The 25,020-nt window shown below is 40.1% G+C and overlaps 1 protein-coding gene across 6 annotated transcripts in view; it reads right to left on the reverse strand.

Moving 5' to 3' along the window:
• The window catches only part of MDFIC (MyoD family inhibitor domain containing), a 138,230-nt gene that overhangs the window by 92,974 nt on the left and 20,236 nt on the right, over positions 1–25,020 (reverse strand). Inside the window, exons 1-2 of one of the 6 annotated variants that reach the window (XM_006071016.4) lie at positions 6,347–6,791; positions 5,873–6,058 (exon numbers count right to left, since the gene is read on the reverse strand). In XM_006071016.4, coding sequence (XP_006071078.1) covers positions 5,873–5,957 — 85 coding nt within the window. In that variant the 5' untranslated portion in view covers positions 5,958–6,058; positions 6,347–6,791. Of the gene's footprint in view, positions 1–5,190; positions 5,812–5,872; positions 6,062–6,346; positions 6,792–25,020 lie in introns of those variants that run through there. The other 5 variants (XM_006071015.4, XM_044946647.2, XM_044946644.2 and 2 more) reach the window with 5 other exon arrangements.

The raw sequence follows: 25,020 nt of genomic DNA on the forward strand, positions 1-25,020 counted from the left end.
ATACATATTGTGTGTGCATATATATATATAACAGAACATTCACAGAGCACCTGAGTAAGACAGAAGTAAACAACATGAGAACAAACAAAAAGGTTATGGAAGGGATGAAAATTGCTATGAAATTCCCCTGAATTACAAACACAAACATATGTTAATAAATGCTTTCCCTATTCCCATCCTCCATCCTGACCCCCAAACTATTTCTATTCTTTGCCATCTGCTGCCATGACTCACACTTGTTCTGGACAGCAACCAAGCCCTCCATTTACCCAATCATTTATTCCACAAATATGTACTAGAGCCTACTTCAAAGTCAACAGTGCTCCCTGCCTATCTCAAGATTTTGTGCCATCATCTCCTTCCTTAACACAGTCCCATCCAGCTCAGTTCATACCATAGTGTCCCTTAGAACTTTATTTGCAGTTCTCAGCTCAAACAATTTAAGCTCTCCAAACATTTTCTTAAATTTATCGTCATAATCATTTAACCACTTCCTTCCTCCCTCCCTTCTTAGGTTTCTCCCAGTTACTCCTTCTCTTATACATTTGATTTTTTTTTTTTTTTTAGCAGAGGGAACATGACTATGTCAAGCTGATAAGGCTTGCATTTCTCTAAACTTACAAAATGAACATTAGTTCCTTTAAGCGAAAAAGGATTTGGAGCATAAGGTCTACAGTGCTTGAAATGCCCCCAAATCCTCTTCCAAATCTAGACAAAGTTTCTTATAGTTTTCCAGTTAAGCCTATTCTCTAAAGCACCTGTATTGAAAATGTTTCACTTACCTTTTTCTTAATTACCTGTATGTGGTTGCCAGTATCATTAAGAGTATGTTCTCTATAATAACATTTAATAAAATTTTCAACCATCTTTTTGAGATTATTGAGCTAAACATAATTTATCATTCTGTTTCTATGAGAAAGGATAATCCAGATTTCAAAAATCCAACTTATAAGTGAATACAGATCATGTGAAAATTAGGGACTTCTTTCCTTATTATTCCATAAAAATGCTGAGATCCCTAGAGAGAAGTCCAGGATAACGGGACAAAAATATCTACTGAGGCAGTAGAACAAAGTATTAAAAGATCTATTTATTGACTTATTTTTATCTCATTCTTTTCAATGTGTATTTATATATTTATTATCTAATATTCACATATATTTGTACAATAGTATACATAACTTGACAGGAAACTTTTTTGAGGATGAAGACTCAGGCCTCAGTTCAGTTCAGTTCACTAACTGGGATATGGGATAAAAATGCTGGCGAGCTCTAAGAGACAATACACATGGAGTGATATGATTTAAAGTTTGGAACTTGAAAAGGAGACGTTTCTCAAGATTTTTTTTTAAGGCTTTCTAGAAAAAAAAAAAGAGACTTTTAAAAATCAAAAGCCTGTAAAAACAATGATTCTCAACTAGAGATAAACAGCACCTAAGTGAAGTATGAAGTATGAAATGAAGTTGCTCAGTCATGTCCAACTCTTTGCGACCCCATGGACTGAAAGCCTACCTGGCTCCTCCGTCCATGGACTTTTCCAGGCAAGAGTACTGGAGTGGGTTGCCATTTTCTTCTCCAGGGGATCTCCCTGACCCAGGGATCAAACCTGGGTCTCTCGCATTGTAGGCAGACACTTTACCGTCTGAGCTACCGGGGAAGCCCAAAGAGCACCTGGAGATTGTCAAAAATGCCGATTCTTGATTCTGTAAGTCTAGAGTGGAGCCAAAGATGTTGGTAGCCTTGAGAGACTAGAATAGCATCTGAACACCATTGTTATTCCAGGCCAGATAATCCTTTGTTCTGAGGGGCTACCGTATTGTGTGCATTATAAGATGTGTATAGTGTTCTCCCTGGCCTCTACCCACTGCATCCCAGGAGCACCCACCCCGCCATACCAAACATGTTTCCAGAAGTTACCAAATGTCTCCTGCAAGGCACTTCATCCCTGATTGAGGACCAGAGACAGAAGGTGCCCAAAGATGACACACTCTGAGAAATGCCATTCTTAAAGGATAAAACGATATGGTAAAAGTTAAAGATTATGGATATTACGAGCATACGTGGTATAAATTGAAATAAACAGGCTTCCCATAAAGGAAATCTGATTAGCCACTATAAATTCCTGACAAGTCAGCTAAGCTTCTAAGTCAAAGCTCTTCTTATGTAATTTCAACTTGAAGATTTTCTCCCTAGCTTCTATTTTAAATTATTTTTAATTAACTTTACTGGCATTTTGCATCCTGCTATGAAAAGTCCGCCTAATAGTCTCAGAGGACTCTCCCAAGAGAGAAGAGTGCATTAAATCACACATTATCACATTAAAGAATATTCTAGCACACAGTCCAATAGTCTAAATCTTGGCAAATGCAATGGGGGAGGGAGGGGGGATGCAAGGACCAGAACAGGCAAAGTGATTCACAGTATCCAAAGCTGATTATTTTCAATTCACCCATCTGTAGGAAAAAAGTTCTACTGATTGTCTACTTTAATCCACATTTATCACAATGACATATATTTTACAATTTGTGCTTCTATACTGGATTCTACTGACTATGTATGAAACCCTGGACAAGTCACTTAAGTTCTCTGAACATCCCTTCTAGAAAGTGAGTCAACTGGATTAAGTTATTTCTAAAGATCCCTCTAGTTATAAGTAGCAAACGGAAGCATTTAATTAAAAGGCTCTTTTAACCACGGAGAAGGAAATGGCAACCCACTCCAGTACTCTTGCCTGGAGAATCCCATGAATGGAGGAGCCTGGTGGGCTACAGTCCATGGGGTCGCAAAGAGTCGGACACGACTGAACGACTTGCCTTTAACCATATGGATTCTAATAACTGTGCACAAAAAAGCAAATGCCTATCAAGGTGCTTGACCCAAAAAAGAAAATAATGACAATTAGAGGAACCATGCATACAAGATCCAGTCTCTTTTAAAACAAAAAGAAGTTTGGCCAAACTACCCTTCATGCGTGAGAAGGTCAATCAAATCAGTCTTTCAGAAGTTCACCATAAATAGGGAAACAGTTTTAAATCACACATTTACTTTCTAGTTTCTATAACAGAAATCACAAATCAGCTGCTTTGGAGCCATTTCCAGCCTGCAGGTGTGGTTGTTTTATTTGGCCTGGATAAAAATTGGATTTAATTAGCTGCCAACTTTTAAAAGGGAGTGATGATACATAAAAATCCATATTTCCAGTATCTCTTGAAATACTGGAAGATATTAAACCCAAGTGGCAACAGTGAGCTGGACTGAGAAGCACTGCCTCCTGGGCCCAGAGCTCTCCAGGGGTCCTCAGTCCCCACTGCTCCCTATCTTCCCACACCCATCCTGGTTCCTTCTGACAGCATGGGGCATATGAGCTTATATCTTTGTCTGTAACAATTTTCAAAATGCACAAATAAGATTTTTAATGCTTTCAGAGCAACAGAACTGTGCTTGGAGAAGAATCACAGCCAAAGGGGAGAAGTTGCAAAGAAAGAGACCTTGCTCTCAACATGAAAAACTTGCATAACTATCAATATGAATGCTGATAAGCAGAATGTGCTACACTGTAGGCATTTAACCACCTGAAAAAATGCAGAAAGAAATCCTAGATTTGATGGGAAGTTCAGACTAGAGACCACCCAAATTTACTTTCAACTTTAACTTTTTATGCCTTCAGTTAGTAGTACACATAGCTCCTCACAACACAGTAATACATGAACAGGTTATATGTCTTTACATACATACACATATATATGCATATGCATATTAACACACATATGCATATGCATATTAACACACATATATATGCTATTAACACACATATATATTTAATTTTGTTTGCAGGGGAAGACTTGATTTTATCCTTCTCCTTCATGAAAAGACATTTTCTGCTAACTTTCATATAACATTCCATTTTTCTCACTGATTTTAATATATAAAGCTTTAAAATTAGGTTTCTATTAAGTAAGCAGCCATATCTTACCAGAGTATTATTCAATTATTCTTCTGAAAAGATGATCAAGAATCCAAGGACAGAAGGACGAGGATGAAAGAACTCTACAAAGAGTTTAGAGAAGTGTGGCCTGCAGGCGAAGTTTCTTCACTAGCATCTTTACCAACAAAACCACCCTAACCATGGCAGCTACATACAATTTTCTCCCTGCCCACTTGATCCAAAAATTTTTTCCTTCAACTTATGAGATCTGCTTGTTTGAGATACAACCTTTTAACAAGATTCTGAAGATTTTCTTTTGTAAAAAACTTAACTTTATATTACATTCACAATTAAATTGATGCCTATTTAAAGGATGCAGCAAGTCAAAGTAAACTAATTTAAAAAACCAAACAAACAAAAATGCTGCTGAGATTGAGTCAATTTTCAGGTAAAACATAACCCAAGAGTTTCCACACTGATAATGTGTTACATGCAGTCCACAGTTTTCTTCAGAACATTCTAGAGGTTGGCTTCCTAAAAACATATCATGCGATACCTTACACCATTACATCTGCACAGATGGATTAGGTATCACTGCAACTCCTACTGACTTTAAAATGTATATTTTTAAAGTTGGACATTGCAGATATTGTTAGTTCTAAGTCAACTGTTTTTCTAGTGTGTTTGAGCTTGATTTTTGACATAAGCATTTGTTAACACTAGTGATTAACAGCTCAAGTGTGAACCTGAACAACCCATCAAGGAGCCCATATGACTACTGAGGACATGCCTAATGACAAGAAAACTACTGCCTTGGCAATATAATGTGCAGAACATGTGCTGCTTCTGGGAAAACGTGTTTATCATTCTAGTTCTGATTTTTTCTATTTAGAAAAAATGACTCACTGTTTAGAAGCAAAAAAACAACGATAAACATAATTCAATTTAACAGCCTTTGAATGCCAGAACATTCTAATTTAGCCATGGATGTTTTCTGCTTTTACCTACTGTGGGTTCAACATTAACTTCTCTTCCACTTTTTACTGCTTTAACAAAAAGAATCCCAAGAAGCTCATGACATTATTATTAAGGCTGGGGGGCTGGGAGGATATCAGGCTTGAAATCAAAATTTAAACATAGGTTTCTGAACCCTGGAAAATTATTTAGTTTAAATGAGTCAGAACCCTTTAAAGCAGAGTCACACTAAGAGGAAGATACATCAGATTAAGATCCTTTCTCTCTGTCACCAACCTGAAGTATGTTACCTTCAAGAGAAGATCCTGACTTGTGTGTGTATAAGCTTCTTATGGAAGTTTCCCAGGAAAGGAGTACTTTTTTTTCCACAGACTGTATTTGTTTACAACTTGGATGAACACAAAGAGCTAATTCATTCTTGGAAAACATTTCTTTTGAAGCCTGTTTATTTCAAAACAAAAACAGTTATTGAAAGCATATGCCTGAGCCATTCCAAAGCAATTGGTCACAGAAACCTGAATTATCAAAGCTGCAGAGGAGCCCACAAGAAACAGAAAGATGAAGAAGGGAGAGTGCAGGTTTCTCAAAAAGCTAGCGGCAGTCTTGGATCTGCTGAAGACACAGAACTTAAGTGGTGGGGAAGCGCTTTGGAGCCCACACTGTTGGGTCTTAGGCCCTGAAATGCATATGTTTAAGAAAGAAGTGATCCTGTACACATCCAGTTTCTCGGCAGCCAAAGGAAGGGGGAGTGGAGAGATCAGCGGATCCCGCCCTCTTATCCGGTTGTTGATCTGAGGCTGTGATCCTGGAGAACTTGATTGAATAATGCTAACTATGCAAAAGTTCAAGACGGCGAGGTAGGCTCAGTCCTTGCACCAATTCCCCACACCCAGATTCCAAGCAGTAAATGTGCGAATACATTTTAAAATGCAACAGTGACAAAGGAGCTTGCAACTTGCAAGCGGCACTCACCCTGGGCTGGGGCGCCCAGCCGGCCACCGCCAGCCTCAGCCCCGCGCTGGGGCCCGGGAGCCAGGGCTTCGCCCGCGCCGGACATGGGCCGCTCCACTGAGCCCTCGCCGCGCCTCCGCCTAGCTCGCCGCCCTTCGGGGTCGATGCACCAGGGACTGGGAGGTGTTGGGTGCAGGGAACTGAATGCTTCTGGCGAGGATTGGGAGAAAAAAAAAAAGTGTTTTGAGAGAAGAGCACACCACCCCTGCGGGACATTCCCTCCCCCTCTGCTTCCCTTCCCCAAACCCCACCCCGGGGAAGTTTTGATTTGAAACCCGGGAGGAAAACTGTTACCCAGCAAGTTGACAGCAGTAAGTCCTAGCAGATAGAAGAGGGGCACTCAAGGGGGAGGCGCTGGAAGGGAGATCGGATTTGGGAGCAGCTCGGGGAGGGGATCAGACCCCTCCTCCTCCCGCCAAGAGCACCGCCACCTACCTCGGCATCCCCCCAACACACTCAAAGCCCTTTCCTCCTCCTCCTCCTCTTCCGCCTCGGAAAGTTAGCGAGGCTGAGGCTCCGGCAGGGGCCGCAGGTCGCGGTGGCTTGACGGCGGCAGGCAGCCGCCTCTGGGTGTCCCTCCCAGCCTCCGTCCCGCTCAGCAGACACCTCAGTGGAGGCAATGGCAGCAGCCGCTCCTCTGACTCCGTGCTCTCCGCCCCCTCTTTCCAGTCAGCTCAGCCTGGCCGGTTCCTCTCCGAGGGGACTCTTGCCCCTGTGCCTCTCTTTCCCCCTTCCACCACTCCTGCACTCCAGAAACACTTCTCGCGCTGTGGCGCCTTTTCATCATATCCGGATCAGAGAGGCCTCGAACTCTTGGCTCTCTGCCCCGAGGCTGGGGGCGGTGCGACCCGGGTGCCTCGCGCCGGGCTCTGTCTGGGTCAGGAGGCCAAAGCCCTACAGGGTTGGTGCTGGGCGGGGTGGGGTGGGAGTGTCCTCCCAGGGGAAGGAGGGAGCTGGCTATTCCCTGGCTGCCCAAGAGTGCCCCCCACTCAGAGAGTCACCCCATCCCTCTCCCACTCCTGCCCCAGACCCACTGACATTATGGGAATGCCTCGAAGGAAGTAGAAGCCTTCAGGGTGGACAATGCAAAATGAAAAAGTATCACTTTCCGATAGAATACAGAAAGAGCAGTTTTGAAACCCTGACCCCTAGCTGAGCGGTTAATCTCTTCATCTCTGGCTCTGAAGAAGTCTTTATTCTGTTTTCCAGTTCTTTGTTTATGTTGGTCAAACAGGATCCCAGACAGGAAAAACCTGTTGCAGCTACATGAAGACTCAAGAGGCATCCAGGAAAAGGGTGACACCCTTGAGGATGCTCTGGCCCTGGTCTCAAGCCCCAGCTTATATCAGGGCAAATATCTCCACAGATGGCTTCTGTGGGGAGATAAACGTGGTCAGAAGTAAAAAGCTGACAACTCTCCATTTATAAAGGAGATGTTCTGATTGCAGTTTAATCTGATGAACCAAGAATAACATCTATAAAATAATTTGAAGATACAGTGTACTTCAGATAACTTTTGCTCTTTATTCATTGAGAGTGAAATGCAAAATTTGTAGAAAGCTAGAATAAACTCATTCCCTGACTCTTTAGGACAAGAGTAATTTACATTAATGTTATCAAAATTGGAGAAGATGTACATTGGACGCATATTCCTTCTAGGGGTAGCAATAATATCCCAGGAATTTCATCTCTTCAAGAAACCAACTGGAATTGGTTCCAATTGATTAAGAAGACGTATTTCTTGCCTATAAACAATCTGTATAGCCAAACTTACTTTCAATTAAACCTGAAAAACTGTCTTTGAAATTTCTAATGACAGTTATTGAGACCATATTCTGCCCCAAAAGGTGGATGACATTCTGTCCAATAACCTATGACTAATAAATGCTTTTTTTTATTTTTAAGTTTAGAGCTTTTAGGAATGGTGTGTGTAAAAGTGCCTTAACTCTCTGAAAATTTGTCTGGGGGCCTGGACTGCTTGAAATCCACTTGATGAAAACAGATAAATTCTGAGGACAACTGCATTACCATTAGAGAGCGAACACTGAGGAAACTTGGTATCTAGATTCTATTCTATCCCTATTTTATATATTTCTCTGCCTTTTAAAAAATACCCTCATTAAGGTATTAAACTCCCTGAATACTTACGAAATTATAGCACTCTTCTAGAAAGTCATAGTCAGTGATAAATATTTGTTAATTTAATTTCACACAATACTTAATGTCACACACACGGTAGGTGTTTCAATAAAAACTCCTTGAATTAAATTTAAACACCTTACTCTTTAATGGGAAAGAAATTCAAATAAAAATATTAGGAACAAAGGAGACTCTGTGTGGTAGAATCCCCAAAACAGTCAAATACTGTATCTTGCTCAGTAACACTTGGAGTAAGTCAGTCAACCTCTCTATGTCTTGGTTGCCTCATAAATGAGAATGATAAGAGTACCTCTTCATAGGTCCCATAAGGACTAAATAAGATAATTTTCAGGAGATTATCAGATATGAGGAAAATACTCATTAACTATTATTATTAGCAGAAGCACGTTAATGAGTAATGTTGAACTTGGCATAATGATGTCACAAGGGCCACATCAAAATAACAGGTAACCATGCCTGGTATACATGTGCAGTCTATACACAAACTATCTCAAAGACTTCTTACATCAGCCCTTTCAGTACCTTGCCAGGCTTACACTGCTAGGATTTACAGTTCAAGTCTAACTGAAAGTCTATCTTGTGTCTTTAGGTAACCTCAGGTACTCCTCTATAAGCCTTGTATTTGACACCCAGGAATTGAGTGTGGACTCCTCAGTGTTCATCAGACTGTCCATTTACCCAGTCCCTTGCTCTATTTGTTCAGTTATCTGTCTCAATACTTAGCTTAGTTCCTAATGAGCACTACATTGCCCTTATCCTCTCATTCTTTAATTCAGTAATGTGTATTGGGGGCAGGGGGGGCACTGTCATGGGTGAAGATAATCAATGTGGCCACTGCCTTCAATGAAGCTCACAGTCTAGAAGAAAATATGGATATACAACCACTTAATAACAGCTGCCAATTGGGACAACAAGGAAGTTCTGGAATACCATGATAGTACTTCTTTGCAGGGAAATACAGTCTAGTCTAGGATCAGGAAAATGATTCTGGAAAAGGTATATCTCTGCTGCTACCAGAAGAAACCAACAAGAGAAACGATTGCTCCATGCAGTGTGTATGGACGTGCAGAGGTCTGAGGACAGCCTAGCATCACTGAAAACCTGAAAGAAGTTCAATGGAAGAGGATAACCCAATGCAAGAGAGAGAAATGGGGCATGGAGCTGAAGGAAGAACAGAGGTCTTAATCAACTTTGAAAAAGGAGGACATGCTTTCCAAATTTCTACTTATAAAAGCCACTCTGGAATAAGTAAAATGATTTGGAGGCACTGAGATTGTGGCTCAGAAGTCCAAGTAAGATATGAGGGATGATGATAGCAGTAGGAATGGAACCCAAAAAGGCTGAGATAAAGGATACAGAAACTAAAGGAATCAAGAGTAACTTGGCAGTTTTCTGCATCTTGGTGGATGGGGGACAATATTACCTACAGAGATGGAAACATTCAGGAGAAGCATGTTTGGAGGAAAAGCTGCTAAATTAGTCATGTAGATGATGTAGTGTCTGAGAAACCTGTGAAATGGCTAATTGGAACCATGCAGTAGGTTGCTGGATAGGTGTCTGGAATACAAGCACACAGATGGTACTTTACCAGCAAGAAGGTCGTAAGCACCCAAGGTAAGCATGCTGTGTAAGAACAGAAGGCCTACACCACAGCTAAGCCCTGAAACTCAATCCACATGGGTCCTTACTAACCCCTCCCCCATTCTCCACCCCCTTCCCAATGCCACAAGACTGTTACCTGATGAGCTTTGAGAATCATCATTTTATTTAGTACTATTACTGCCTGTGCCCCTCCACCAGCCCAAATGCCTCAGAGAGTATCACATAATGTCTTTATTAAACAGATTTTATCATGTCTCATACTATGGTCATGGGCTTCCCAGGTGGCGCTAGTGGTAAAGAACCTGCCTGCCAACGCAGGAGATTTAAGAGACATGGGTTCGACCCTTGGGTTGGGAAGATCCCCTGGAGGAGGGCATGGCAATTCACTCCAGTATTCTTGCCTGGAGAGTCCCATGGACAGAAGAGCCTGGTGGGCTACAGTCCAGAAGGTCACACAGTGTCAGACATGGCTGAGGCAACTTAGCACACATGTGCACACACACGATAGTCATCCTGATACATCCCGGTTCCCTGGGGACTGGCCTTCCACTGGAATTAAATACCCTAGCCCTGACTCAAAGCCACTGAAATCCCAAAGTGCCTTACAACCACTGTGCCATTCCAATGGTGCCTTACAACCACTCCTGTCTAGTGATGTACACACTCATGATGATGTGATGATATGTAAACACATTGTGAAAGATATCCGACATGAGCTAAGCGAATGAAATGAACTACTTAAAAGAGTTTATAAAGCATTCTAATGGACTGCCTGAGCTTCATCGCCCAGTCAACATTCAGACATTTCTTGTGCAACTATTATATTCCAGGCAACAAGTTAGGTTCTGGAGATTTTTTTTAAATGTTATTTAATGTCTTGAAAAGCTTTATTACTTAAATTACTTTTCAGCTGGCTAGAGGCCTATCTGCCTAGCAAAGTCAATGCTTTTACATACCTTAGCCAAAGGTCTACAACTGGATGTGCAATTGTGCTTCCTGGGGGGTTCACAAGACAACTCTCTAGAATGTGAGGAGGAAACAGTAGAATGAGAATTCATATTTGCTCTTATGTCATCATTTGTAAGTTCAATTCTCAAGTATGTTTTAAAGCTTATATATGTATTAGAACAGAAGTATGTATAATTTATAAATAAATACAAATTAGGGGTTTATGCTTAAGAGTATTTTATTGTGTGTGTGTATGCTTACTTGTTTGCTGCTGCTGCTGCTAAGTCGCTTCAGTCGTGTCCGACTCTTTGCAACCCCATGGACAGCAGCCCACCAGGGTCCCCCACCCTGGGATTCTCCAGGCAAGAACACTGGAGTGGGTTGCCATTTCCTTCTCCAATGCATGAAAGTGAAAAGTGAAAGTGAAGTCGCTCAGTCGTGTCCGACTCTTAATGACCCCATAGACTGCAACCCACCAGGTTCCTCCATCCATGGGATTTTCCAGGCAAGAGTACTGGAGTGGGGTACCATTGCCTTCTCCAACTTGTTTAGTTGTGTCCAACTCTTTGTTACCCCAAGGACTGTTGCCTGCTAGGCTCCTCTGTCCGTGGGAAGTTACAGGTAAGAATACTGGAGCAGGTTGCCATAGCCTACTCCAGGGCATCTTCCCAAACCAGGAGTTGAACCCTGGTCTCCTGCTTGGCTGCTTGGCAGGCAGATTCTTTACCACTGCACCACATTTTTACTTGATTTAAAAATGATTTGTACATTCAACAGTACATTCACCCAAATTGTACCAAGGTTAATTTTCTCTAGAAAACATATATAACTACCTCATTTAGGTGGAAGCATGACTTCAGTAATTCCCAAACCCAGGACAGAGAAACCAGAAATTAATCCCGAGTCTCTTAGTACCTCAAGTAAACTCCATGACGTTCACATAGTGCCAACACCACAGCCACTGACTTTCTCAAATTCTATTAATTTTTTTTTTTTTTTTTTTTTGGTGCACACATACTTTTCAACAAACTTTGTTTTCTATTGTTTTACCTCACAGAAAATTTAGAGCACAGGGGCTTTGAGAAAAAGAGCTTAGCTCAGGGAGCTATTAGGTCAGAAAAAGTGACAGCAGACGAAATGACAGCTGACAGACAGGGAAGATACAGGGAAATAAATACGTCATAACAACGCCTTTGTGAATTCAGCTCAGTGAAACAGGGACGGCTCCTAATGAGGGCCTGAGTCATTAAGGAAAGGTTCGGTTACGTTAGTGCTGCATTCTGTTTTTTAAGGAGGCAGGTCAGTATTTTTACGTTTTAGGAAAAATTCCACCGAAAAAAAATTTCACATAAAAAAAAAATGTTGCTACTTGAAAGAATAACTTTCACAGAATTACATTTTTTTAAAGCTGCCAGGGAAATGAGCAATCATGATTCTAGGCCAATTTGTTGTAACTGTATTTCTCCATCTCCTGGTGCTCTGTTTGAAGAGGAGAGGTCAAGTGGACAGGTTTCTGGAATCCCATCCTTACTGCAAATAGAGTACTTTCTTTCCCCTTGCCACTCCCCCAGAACACATGGGTTCTTCCCTTAAATTTTTAACTGAGAAAACTGGTTCTTCCACTTTAAAACTACCCACATTTGAAACATTTGAACATCTGAAAACTACCCACAAGCCCAACTCCTTCATTTAACATATAAAGAAATATAAAGACATAAAGTTCAGGATTTCCCTCAACGTAGGCACAGGTTCAATTTCCTGGTTGGGGAACTAAGATCCCGCATGCCAAAGAACAGAAAGAAAAAAAAAACCAGGACATAAAGTTCATTAAATTCAACAAACATATACTGAGAGTTTACTATATATCAAATCATATGCTGGGCATCAGAATTTCAAAGACAGAGGAAAGACCCAAAGCTCAGAATGTGTAAGGGAAGAGACAGGGGCAGGGAGCAGAGTGGGAGAGGCAGTAAATCAGTAATTCATTGCGCAGCAGGAACACGCAGTAGCAGCACCTAACTTCCTGGGCGTGGGTGGGGAGATACAGGGGTCCTTTCAGAAACATGATACCAAGCTGGGTACTGCTGATGAGTAAAAGTCTGCCTGTCAAATAGCTTAGGGAATTCCAGACTGAAGAGATAACGCCCACAAGGCACAGAAATGTGAAAGCCCCAGAGAAGTTAAAAATGACTCAGCTTCTAAACACCCAGGCTTCTTGTTCTGACTGATTATCTGGATAAGCTGTGTAAATGAATCCATCACTTCTAAGTGATGGCGAAGATAGGGCATATCTGATCTTCTATTCAGGAGTTCCAAAGGTTTTCTGCAGTAAATGCGTGACCAAAGGATGTGGGACAGAATCTCCTGTTGCTGAATTAGCTTGACTGGTCCTTCCCTCTGAGCTCTCAGTGTCCCTTTCAGTTATCTGACTCCTCTGGCCTGGGGCATTGGCCTTCGGGTATTTCCTTGCTGTCAGGGTACTTTCCAGCTTGCATTGTGAAGGACTGGACCGAGAGGTTAAGGGAGACAGTGACACATGTCAGATAAGAACAAGTGGAGTGAAGGCAGAAATGAAGATGTGCTTTTTATCATATGCAGCAGACAATAAGGTACATAGACAGTGAACCTGGATATACCAGATATTGTGGAAAAGTAGTAAACACAAGAGGCCCTCGAAAATGATGACAGATATGCTAGGACTGCAATTAGGGATAACTTTAGCATGATGACTCTGACAAAGATATGTGAAATAATGGAGAAGATGAGAATTTCTTTTTGTCACCACGGCCCCTAAATTCATTTATAGCCTCAGGTAAAGAGAGGAACTTTTGACTCTGGGATTTAAATCAATGCCTATATTTCTCCAATTTTCTATTAAGAAATAGACACTAAATAAAAAATGCAGGATTGCAGATCAATTATATTTTCCATTCAATCCTCAGACCTTTAATTCACTTTGGGAAAAAGGCAAAGTTTTGCTGAATATTCTTGTACCTCCGATTATTGTTTTCTCTCCCAGTTTGAACAGTCCCTCCTCCTCAAGCACTTGGATTCTCTTGTTACCCCAGGTTTCCAGCCTTAAACACAAAGATAATAATAACTCATGGTCATCCTAATTTAGGAGCAGCAAGCCTGTTTCCATGTTCTCAATCCCTCTGAAATGTATCCAGGCCCACAAGGGGAACTGGGTTATTTGTGGCCATGTTATTTAGGTGACAAAGAGTTGGAGTCCCCCTGGGCAGTCATCCCTAGGAGAGCAGGAAGTTTACAGAGTGGATGCAGAACATGAGTTATTAGAAGAAACAGGTATATACACACATGTTAGCAACTAAATGGATCTTTAAGACATCCTATTTAGCAAAAAAAGTAAGAAGGTAATTTTAGTGTGGGACCAATTAATAATTAAAAGTATGTATACACAAAACAGGGGCTTCCTCAGTGGCTCAGTGGTAAAGAATATGCCTGCAATGCAGGAGATCTGGGTTTGATCCCTGGGTCGGGAATATTCCCTGGAGGAGGGCATGGCAACCCACTCCAGTATTCTTGCCTGGAGAATCCCACGGACAGAGGAGCCTCATGGGCTATAGTCCATGGGGCTGCGGAACACTAGACACAACTTAGCAACTGAACATGCACACACAAAACAATAGAGCACAATTTATAACAATACATCCAAGAATAAAGATTTACATAAACATCTTAGAATGGTAACGAGGGGAAGGAAAGGAGTGAAGACTAGGAATCAGAGAGAACACGTAAATATAAACAGACGAGCACACACACAAGAAAGGGGACTTGCACAGGCCATGATAATGTGCCATACGCTAAGGTGCTGACAAACTCAATTCCTTGCTCTAGAGGTCCAAATCCATGACAACTGTTACTGCCAATAATTAATAAATGAATTATAAATAAATAGCAGTAATAATAATCTACTAAATAAAAATTCAAGCAAGTCTCATTATCAGGCAATGTAATAAAATAACAAGAAATGACCATGTTCTAGGGTATATATTGAAAGAGGTGTCTTAGATATATCACTAAAATCACCACAGAGACAATTACCTAGTTTATCTGTGTTAAAAGTCAGCAACACCAGAACACTTTGGTTATAACAGCCCATTTCTATGAAGCCATGTTTTCTTACTCATTCTCGTATAGACTGTTGTAGTCTGCTAGTACTGGCCCCTAAAAAGATATGTCTACATTCTAATTCCCAGAGCCTGTGCATGATACATCATTTGGTTAAAGGGTCTTTGCAGACACAATTAAGTATTCTGCAATTAAGAGATCATCCTGGATCATCAATGGTGGCCCTCATGTCAACAGCAAATGTGATATTCACTTTTAGGTGTCAACTTGACTAAGCCAAAGGATGCCCACATTACTTGGGCTTACCCAGGTGGCACTACTGGTAAAGAACCCACCTGCCAGTGCAGGAGACCTAAGAGATGTGTGTTTGATCCCTGGGTCAGGAAGATTCCCCGGAGGAGGGCATGGCAACACATTCCAGTATTTTTGGCTGGGAAATCCCATGGACAGAGGAGCCTGGGGGGCTACAGTCTACAGGGTCACAGAGAGTCAGACATGACTGAAGTCGCAAAGAAGCTGGACACAGACGCATGCACGTGTCTGTGACAGTGTTTCTGAAAGAGGTGAGCATTTGAATTAGTGGACCGATTAAAGCGGATGAGCTTCCCCAGTGTGGACAGTCACCATCTGATCCTTTCAGGGCCTCAATAGAACAAAAAGGCAGAGGAAGGCTGGATTTGCACCTGGCCCAACTGTTTGAGTTAGACCATCAGTCTTCTGTCACACTCGGCTCTCCAAGTTCTCAAGATTTCCGTCTCAAACTAGAAGCTGTGCCCTTGGCTCTCTGGCTCTCAAGCCTTCAAAATACACCACATGCTTTCCTGGTTCTCCATCATGCAGATGGTCGATCCTGGGACTGCTCAGCCTCCATCCAGTACTTTGCAATAAGTCATATATATCTTCTATTGGTTCTGCCTTTTTTTTTTTTTTTTTTTAGTAGACTTCTATCTAATACAGCAAGTGTCCTTAGATGCACAGGTAAGAGAAGGCACTATGAAGATGGGTGTAGGGCTAGGAGGAAGGTGGACACAAGCTAAGAAAGCTGGAAATTACCAGATACTGAAAGAGTCATGGCCCAGATGCTCACCCTGAGCCTCCAGAAGTGCAGCCCTGTTAACACCTTGGTTTCAGACTACTGGACTCTGAAACTATAAGAATAAATGTTTATTGTTTTAAGTCACCAAATATGGGATGTTTCATTACAGAAGCCACAGTAAACTAGTAAACTTGTCTTCAGGAAAAGTGAAATTGAAGCTCTGTAGGCCCAGTGTACTACTAATTATCTGATGTTTGCCATTCTCTCACTATGGAAGGGAAAAGCAATCTACTCTAAATTCCTGAAGGGAATTAGCCCTGTTACCAAAAACCTTTTCCAGGTTGATGTATGTCCACTTCAATACCTCTACAGGTATAGCCCATCTCTTAGTATTAATTATAATGACTATCATATACCAAGTCCTTCAAAATTCATACATTCTTTACCATCCATCTATCAACTTTATCCTAGGGATACCCTGTATAGTATGTATTGATTATATTATAATCACTACTCTATAAAAATAAGGAAACACTGTTAGCAGTTCAATGAAGAATGATTAAGTATCAATAGTAAGTTGAAGAGCTCAGGCTATAATTGAAATCTGCATGTAATCATTCATCAGATAAGTATTGAATATAAACTCAACCCTAGGTCTCCAGTTAGGTCTTGGCAGCATTTCTTGTTGGATCAACTATAAATGTCAAATATTCTACTAAACATTGAAATAAAATGAAACTAAAACACATGTGTCCTAGTCTTCACAAAGTTTTAGTCTAGGGACGGGGAGACGTTAGTCAAACGAACACACATATAAGTATCTAAGTACAAATAATGGTTAGTGAAGAACAACAGAATGTATGTAAGAAGGGCACAGAATTAAAGACCTTTGCCCCTGCTCTAAAAGAATTTAAAAACAGAGTAAGGGAAAGAACCAAGTAAAGAGAAGATTAAATTATAATTGGATTCATACTATGAAGTGGGAATTGGGCCTATGACAGGACACATGAGGCAGAACCAAACCCAATCCTAAGAGTTTGAAAAATGAAGTGGGTTTGGAGAACAGTCGTGATGAGAAGGACTTAACCACAGATAGAAAAGTGGGCAGAAAAAGAAAGGAAGTAGCAAGCGCAGAGATACAGGAGAAGGTGAAGTGGGCATTCAGAGAACTCCAAACCCTTATATCTGTTCTATTGTATTTCTTATAACATGTATGTCTATAAAAAAAATAGGATCTCATTTATACATTCCAGAAACTTTTAATTCATCTCAGAATTCTGTTACAGGGTTTCTAGACTAAGTGTTCTCCTCTCTAACAATGACACTTTATTAAATTTTCCTAGGTGATCAAACAAAAACCCATTTTAAATATATTGAAGCCACATGCTATTGGCTGTGTGGTGCTGGCAGAAACTCACCTAACATGTACAGCACAGGGAGCTCCACTCAATGCTATATAATAGCCTACATCAGAAAAAAAAAAATCTAAAAGAGAGTCAAAATATGTATAATTGATTCACACTGCTGCATACCTGAAACACAACATATAAATCAACTATATACTAATAAATTAAAAAAAATACACATGACAGCCACACACACAAAAGAATATGCTTAGAAGCCTCACTTTTATTTACACCAAAAACTGCACTGCCAAGGCCACCAATAGTAGTCAAATATTGCCCCATAGTGTTACTGGGACATGACACTGAATGAAGTCCGTTGGTGTCATCTGTCTCTTTTTATCTTAGAGTCTTTACTTCTTAGACTCTGAAGAGTTATCTCTTGGATCTCTCCATAATCAAGAAAGTGGTACTTGGAAATCCCACTAAGCTACCTTTTAAACAAAAAAAAAGAAAATGGTATTTATAAAAGATATGATTAAAAAATGGTTTCAAAATAAAAGGAAATCTCTGAATCATATAAAACATAATCAAGGCCAAGATAAGAAAGATGAGGCTGAAAAAAGCCATCACAAATGGAAATAATGACACTTAAAATTGCTGGAATAACATTACAATATTTCATTTATCCTGCATTGAGTCCCAAAGTGCTCTTTCCTTAGATATTAGTTCATGGACATTGTGATCATTTAGCATTACAGACACTAAGCTTTTGTCATACAAGGATGTGAATATCTTCAACTAGGAAGAAGCAACTTCTTAGGACCATTTTTTTCCTTGCTTATAAATAAATCCTTGAAGAGATTCAAGGATTTTCTCAGCATCACTATTTAAGAACCATTAAAAATTAAAAAATTAAACAAAACAACAACAACAAAAAACTAAGCATAATTCCCAAAGTAAGCAAACCTACCTTAAAAAAAAAACAACAAAAAAACTAAGCTATAAGAGTTATTTTATTTTTTGTATTGTTCAGTTGGTCAGTTCAGTTCAGTCGCTCAGTTGTGTCTGACTCTTTGCGACCCCATGAACTGCAGCACGCCAGGCCTCCCTGTCCATCACCAACTCCCAGAGTTCACCCAGACTCACGTCCACTGAGTCGGTGATGCCATCCAGCCATCTCATCCTCTGTCGTCCCCTTCTCCTCCTGCCCCCAATCCCTCCCAGCATCAGAGTCTTTTCCAATGAGTCAACTCTTCGCATGAGGTGGCCAAAGTACTGGAGTTTCAGCTTTAGCATCATTCCTTCCAAAGAAATCCCAGGACTGATCTCCTTTGAATGGACTGGTTGGATCTCCTTGCAGTTCAAGGGACTCCCAAGAGTCTTCTCCAACACCACAGTTCAAAAGAATCATTCTTTGGTGCTCAGCTTTCTTCACAGTCCAACTCTCACATCCATACATGACTACTGGAAAAACCATAGCCTTGACTAGATGGACCTTTGTTGGCAAGGTACTGTCTCTGCTTTTGAATATGCTATCTAGGTTGGTCATAACTTTTCTTCCAAGGAGTAAGCGTCTTTTAATTTCATGGCTACAGTCACCATCTGCAGTGATTTTGGAGCCCCCCAAAATAAAGTCTGACACTGTTTCCACTGTTTCCCCATCTGTTTCCCATGAAGTGATGGGACCAGATGCCATGATCTTCGTTTTCTGAATGCTGAGCTTTAAGCCAACTTTTTCACTCTCCTCTTTCACTTTCATCAAGAGGATCTTTAGTTCCTCTTCACTTTCTGCCATAAGGGTGGTGTCATCTGCATATCTGAGGTTATTGGTATTTCTCCCAGCAATCTTGATTCCAGCTTGTGCTTCTTCCAGTCCAGCGTTTCTCATGATGTACTCTGCATATAAGTTAAATAAGCAGGGTGACAATATACAGCCTTGACGTACTCCTTATCCTATTTGGAACCAGTTTGTTGTTCCATGTCCAGTTCTAACTGTTGCTTCCTGACCTGCATACAGATTTCTCAAGAGGCAGGTCAGGTAGTCTGGTATTCCCCTGTTTCAGAATTTTCCATAGTTTATTGTTCCACAGTTTATTGTGATCCACACAGTCAAAGGCTTTGGCATAGCCTTAAAACAGAAGTAGATGTTTTTCTGGAACTCTCTTGCTTTTTCAATGATCCAGCGGATGTTGAAAATTTGATCTCTGGTCCTCTGCCTTTTCTAAAACCAGCTTGTACATCTGGAAGTTCACGGTTCACATACTGCTGAAGCCTGGCTTGGAGAATTTTGACCATTACTTTACTAGCATGTGAGATGAGTGCAATTGTGCAGTAGTTTGAGCATTCTTTGGCATTGCCTTTCTTTGGGATTGGAATGAAAACTGACCTTTTCTGACCTGTTCAGTTGCTCAGTCATTTTCAACTCTTTGTGACCCCATAGACTGCAGCACACGAGGCTTCCCTGTCTCTCACTATCTCCCGGAGTTTGCTCAAACTCACATCCATTGTTGTCAGTGATGCCATCCAACCATCTCATTCTCTATTGCCCCCGTCTTCTCCTTCCATCAATCTTTCCCAGCATCAGGCTCTTTTCCAGTGACTTGGCTTTTCACATCACCTAGCCAAAGTACTGGAGCTTCAGATTCAGCATCAATCCTTCCAATGAATATTCAGGATTAATTTCCTTTAGGATTGACTGGTTTGATCTCCTAGCTGCCCAAGGGATTTTCAAAGAGTCTTCTTCAGCAACACAGTTCAAAAGCATCAATTCTTGCTCAGCCTTCTTCATTTTCCAACTCTCATATCCATACATGACCATTGGAAAAACCATAGCTTTGACTATATGAACCTTTGTTGGCAAAGTGATGTCTCTACTTTTTAATACACTGTCTAGGTTTGTCATAGCTTTTCTTCCAAGGAGCAAGTGTTTTTTTAATTTCATGGCTACAATCACCATCTGCAGTGATTTTGGAGCCCCCAAAATAAAGTCTGTCACTGTTTCCACTTTTTCCGCATCTATTTGCCATGAAGTGATGGGACCAAATACCATGATCTTAGTTTTTTGAATGTTGAGTTTTAAGCCAGCTTTTTCACTCTCCTCTCTCACCCTCATCAAGAGACTCTTTGGTTCCCCTTGCTTTCTGCCATTAGAGTGGTATAATTTGCATATCTGAGGTTGTTGATATTTCTCCTGGAAATCTTGATTACAGCTTATGATTCATCCAGCCTGGCATTTTGCTTGATGTACTCTGCACATAAGTTAAATAAGCAGGGTGACATTATACAGTTACACATATTCCTTTCCCAATTTTTAACCAGCCCATTGTTTCATGTCCACTTCTAACTGTTGCTTCTTGACCTGCATAAAGGTTTCTCAGGAGACAGGTATGGTGGTCTGGTATTCCCATCTCTAAGAATTTTCCACAGTTTGTTGTGATCCACACAGTCAAAGGCTTTTAGTGTACTCTATGAAGCAGAAATAGATGTTTTCCTGGAATTTCCTCAGATTATAATTCTAATGTTTAGTTCAGCATAAAGAAACTAAGTCACTCCCTTCTTTGACCCTTCTAAAGTCATGCTTTCCATGACTGAAAGGTCCTTAAGTCAAGAAGTCACCTCTGTTCCCCAGCCCCTCACCCTAATCAGGATAGATAATGGGACAAGGAGGAAAGAGACTTTTGTTTAGAGAATTTGAAACCATAATCCAAGAGAAAGATGAAAACTAAAGTAAAACAATCTGCAATTTGAAATATTTCCCTAGTGGCCTTTGACCCAGGGCAACAGATAAATTAAAAATTGCATATTTTAAGGAAGATGGAATGCTTAACTTCATTCTTTTGGTTTGTTAAAATTTCTCCTAAAAATGATTACCTCAATAAGAATCTTACTGCCAGAATTATGTATGATACCGAAGTTTGATTCAAATATATCAATAAAATTTTTTATATATCTTATGCATGTAGTTTATTTAGTATCAGATTAATGGTAATTTCAAAATACTGAATAAAAGAGATATTTTTTCTGATACTAGAAATATTTTCAAATAATTTTGTTTCCCTAGCTATTTTAGTGAATGATAATAGTGGTATGCTTAATACATTTTTAAAAATCATTATTTTAGAAAGCCACTTTAAAGTCTAATAATTATTTTTTGATAGTTTAAGATGAGTTCTATCATTAAAATATCAAGCCAATAAGTAATCAGTTGTTTAAACAATACGTTATAGTTACCATATTATAAAAAGTATTATACCAGGCCCAAATTCATATTTCTGAAAATGATCAGCTGACTAGGAAACTAAATCAAAATAATTATTTAAACTATATTCCATTTAATAGTTTACAAAGTATAATAAAAATTTATAACTTTGAAAGCCTACTTCATTATTTGTCAGTGTTTATATATGCCTTTAAAACTATCGAAGAAGGCAATGGCACCCCACTCCAGTACTCTTGCCTGGAAAATACCATGGATGGAGGAGCCTGGTAGTCCATGGGGTTGCTAAGAGTCTATATATTATGAAAGTATATTTACAGATTGTTTTATTTGATGTTTAACATCACATGAATTTCTCAATATTATTAAATAATATTACATGCATACTGAAAATACAACTTTCTATAAAATAGAAAATACAACTTTCTATAAAATAGTACCTTACACTTAGTACCTCCTCTACTAGACGCATTAGTAAATATCTTGGCAGGCAGCAATCTAAGATGACCTTCAGTGATCCTCACCTCCTATGTAGTCCCTTTCCTTGAATGTGGCCTGGACCTAGTGATTTGCTTGCAATCAGCAGAATAAGGTAAAAATGATGCTATACCCCTTCCATGATTAGGTTGCAAAGCCTGAAAATTCCATCTTGCTAAAATTTCTCCCTCTTTCTCTCTCAGTATTTTTCTCTCCCTACTATGACAAGAAATTGAAAGTGGTCCCTAGCCAGCAGCACTTGAACATCTGAATTCTGTAAAAAATGATGAGTGACCTTACAAGTATTCTGCCCCCTGCTAAGCCTTCAGATGAGCCTATAGCCCAAACTGACACTGTGATTTCACCCAGTGAGAGACTCTGAAGCAGAGAACCCAGCTAAGCCTTGCCTAGATTCATTTCCCACACAAACCATGAGATAATAAATGGATGTTGTTTTAAGCCAATAAGTTTTGGGGTAATTTGTAATAAAGCAGTAGAGAACACAATCATTTAACATGTTTGTTTTTTCCCCTAAACCTGCAGAGTACAAAAGAACACTATTCAGAACCATACAGAAAGAGCTTATCATATGACCCAGAAATACCACATCTAGGCATATACCCTGAGGAAACCAAAGCTGAAAAAGACACATGTACCTCAGTGTTCATTGTAGCACTATTTACAATAGCTAGGGCTTCTTAGGTGGGGCTAGTGGTAAAGAACCCACCTGCCAATGCAGGAGACATGAGACCTGGGTCTGCTCCCTGGGTTGGGAAGATTCCCTGGAGGAGGGCATGGCAATCCTCTCCAGTATTCTTGCCTGGAGAATCCCATGGACAAAGGAGCCTGGCAGGCTACAGTCTGCTGCTGCTGCTGCTAAGTCGCTTCAGTTGTATCTGACTCCGTGCGACCCCATAGACAGCAGCCCATCAGGCTCCACCGTCCCTGGGATTCTCCAGGCAAGAACACTGGAGTGGGTTGCCATTTCTTTCTCCAATGCATGAAAGTGAAAAGTGAAAGTGAAGTCACTCAGTTGTGTCCAACTCTTAGCGACTCCATGGACTGCAGCCTACCAGGCTCCTCCACCCATGGGATTTTCCAGGCAAGAGTACTGGAGTGGGGTGCCATTGCCTTCTCCAGGCTACAGTCTATAGGGTCACAAAGAGTTGGATATGACTGAAGTGACTTAGCAAGCATGCACAGGACATGTAAGCAATCTATATGTCCTTTAACAGATGAATGGATAAAGAAACTGGGGTACATACATACAATGGAATACTGCTCAGACATGAAAAAGAATGCATTTGAGTTAGTTCTAATGGGGTGTATGGAGAAGGCAATGGCACCCCTCTCCAGTACTCTTGCCTGGAAAATGCCATGGACGGAGGAGCCTGGTAGGCTGCAGTCCATGGGGTTGCTAGGAGTTGGACACAACTGAGCGACTTCACTTTCACTTTTCACTTTCATGCATTGGAGAAGGCAATGGCAATCCACTCCAGTGTTCTTGCCTGGAGAATCCCAGGGACAGGGGAGCCTGGTGGGCTGCCGTCTATGGGGTCGCACAGAGTCGGACACGACTGAAGCGACTAAGCAGCAGCAGCAGCAATGAGGTGTATGAACCTAGAGCCAATTATACAAAGTCAGAAAAACAAATATTGTATATTAATGCATATATATGGAATCTAGAAAGATGGTACTGATGAATATATATGCTGGACAGCAATGGAGTCGCAGACATAGAGAACAGACTTACAGACAAGGGCAGGGGAGAGGAAGGAGACAGTGAGATCAACGGAGAGAGTGAGATGCATAGAAGCATATTCACTAATATATGTAAAATAGATAGGAGTGGAAATTTGCTGTATGACTCAGGGAACTCAGACTGGGGCTTGTAATAACCTACAGGGGTGGGAAAGGGTGGGAGGTAGAAGGAAGGTTCAAGAGGGAAGGGACATACATACACCTATGATTAATTCATGTTGATTTATAACAGAAATCAAGCCAATGCTGTAAAGCAATTGTCAATTAAAAATAAATAAATATAATTTAAAAATCATAAATAAAATAAAATATAATGCAGGCAAAAAAAAAAAAGAGTTTATGCCTTGGCAACTGCCTAAGTGCCCAGCATTTAAACTGATGTTTCAGGATAATTGTTTATTTGCTTCTCAGCCCAAACACAAGAGTTGTTCTTCAGCCAAAGGGTAAATGTGTGCCTAATCTGTTAGTGTCTGAATTTTTTCTATCATATCTATGGGTAAGTAAGTGAATTATTCTATCTCCCTAAAGCATCAGATATTTTCATATTTTAAATTAATACACATTATTAATATGTGATAAAGTGCACAGATTATACATGTTTAGTTTGATACATGTGTGTATATATATATATATATATATAACTATCACTCAAAACAAGCTATAAAATATTTCAATCATCTACGACTTCTAACCTTTTTCTATTTATTATTCCTCTTCACAGATTGCTACCCCACTCACCAACTATCTAATTTCTATTGACATGAATTAGTTTTGCCTTAGTCTAGATTTCATCATAATGGATTCAAACGCTGTCTATTCTGCTTTGTCTGGGATATCTTAACTTAACATTATAATTTTAATAGCTATCTACATTATTGCATGTGACAATGGTTGCTTCCTTATAATTACTGTGCATATTTCATGTATGTAGGTATAGTATGCTTATGTATCCACTTACTCACTGATGGACATTTGGGTTGTTTGAAGCTTTGCTTGTTATTAATAAATCTACTATGAACATTTGAATACAAGTTTATGTGTACATATATTTATCGGGTAATATAAGGGAGTGAGATTTCTGGATAAGCATATAACTAACTTTAGGAAAAACTGCCAAAGAGTATTTCAAAGAACTTATACCATTGAACAATCCCATAAGCAATACAGAAGCATTCCAGTTGCTCAACATGCTTGCTAATATTTCATGTTGTATTTTAATTTTGACTGCTGTAGTAGGTAAAAATGTTATCGCATTGTGATATTAATTTGAATTTCTCTGTTCACTGAGGTTGAAATTTTTCAAACATTTATTAACCATTTATATACCTTGCCCATTTTTATACTGAGTTGCATGAGTTTTTGTTAATTGTGTATGTATGTCTGTGTACTTGTATTCTGGGTAGGAATCTCCTGTTAGATATATTTGCTGTAATTATTTTTCCCCAGACACTAACTTCTCTATTCATATTCC

This window comes from Bubalus bubalis, chromosome 8 (assembly GCF_019923935.1).
Source record: "Bubalus bubalis isolate 160015118507 breed Murrah chromosome 8, NDDB_SH_1, whole genome shotgun sequence".
NCBI lineage: Eukaryota > Metazoa > Chordata > Mammalia > Artiodactyla > Bovidae > Bubalus > Bubalus bubalis.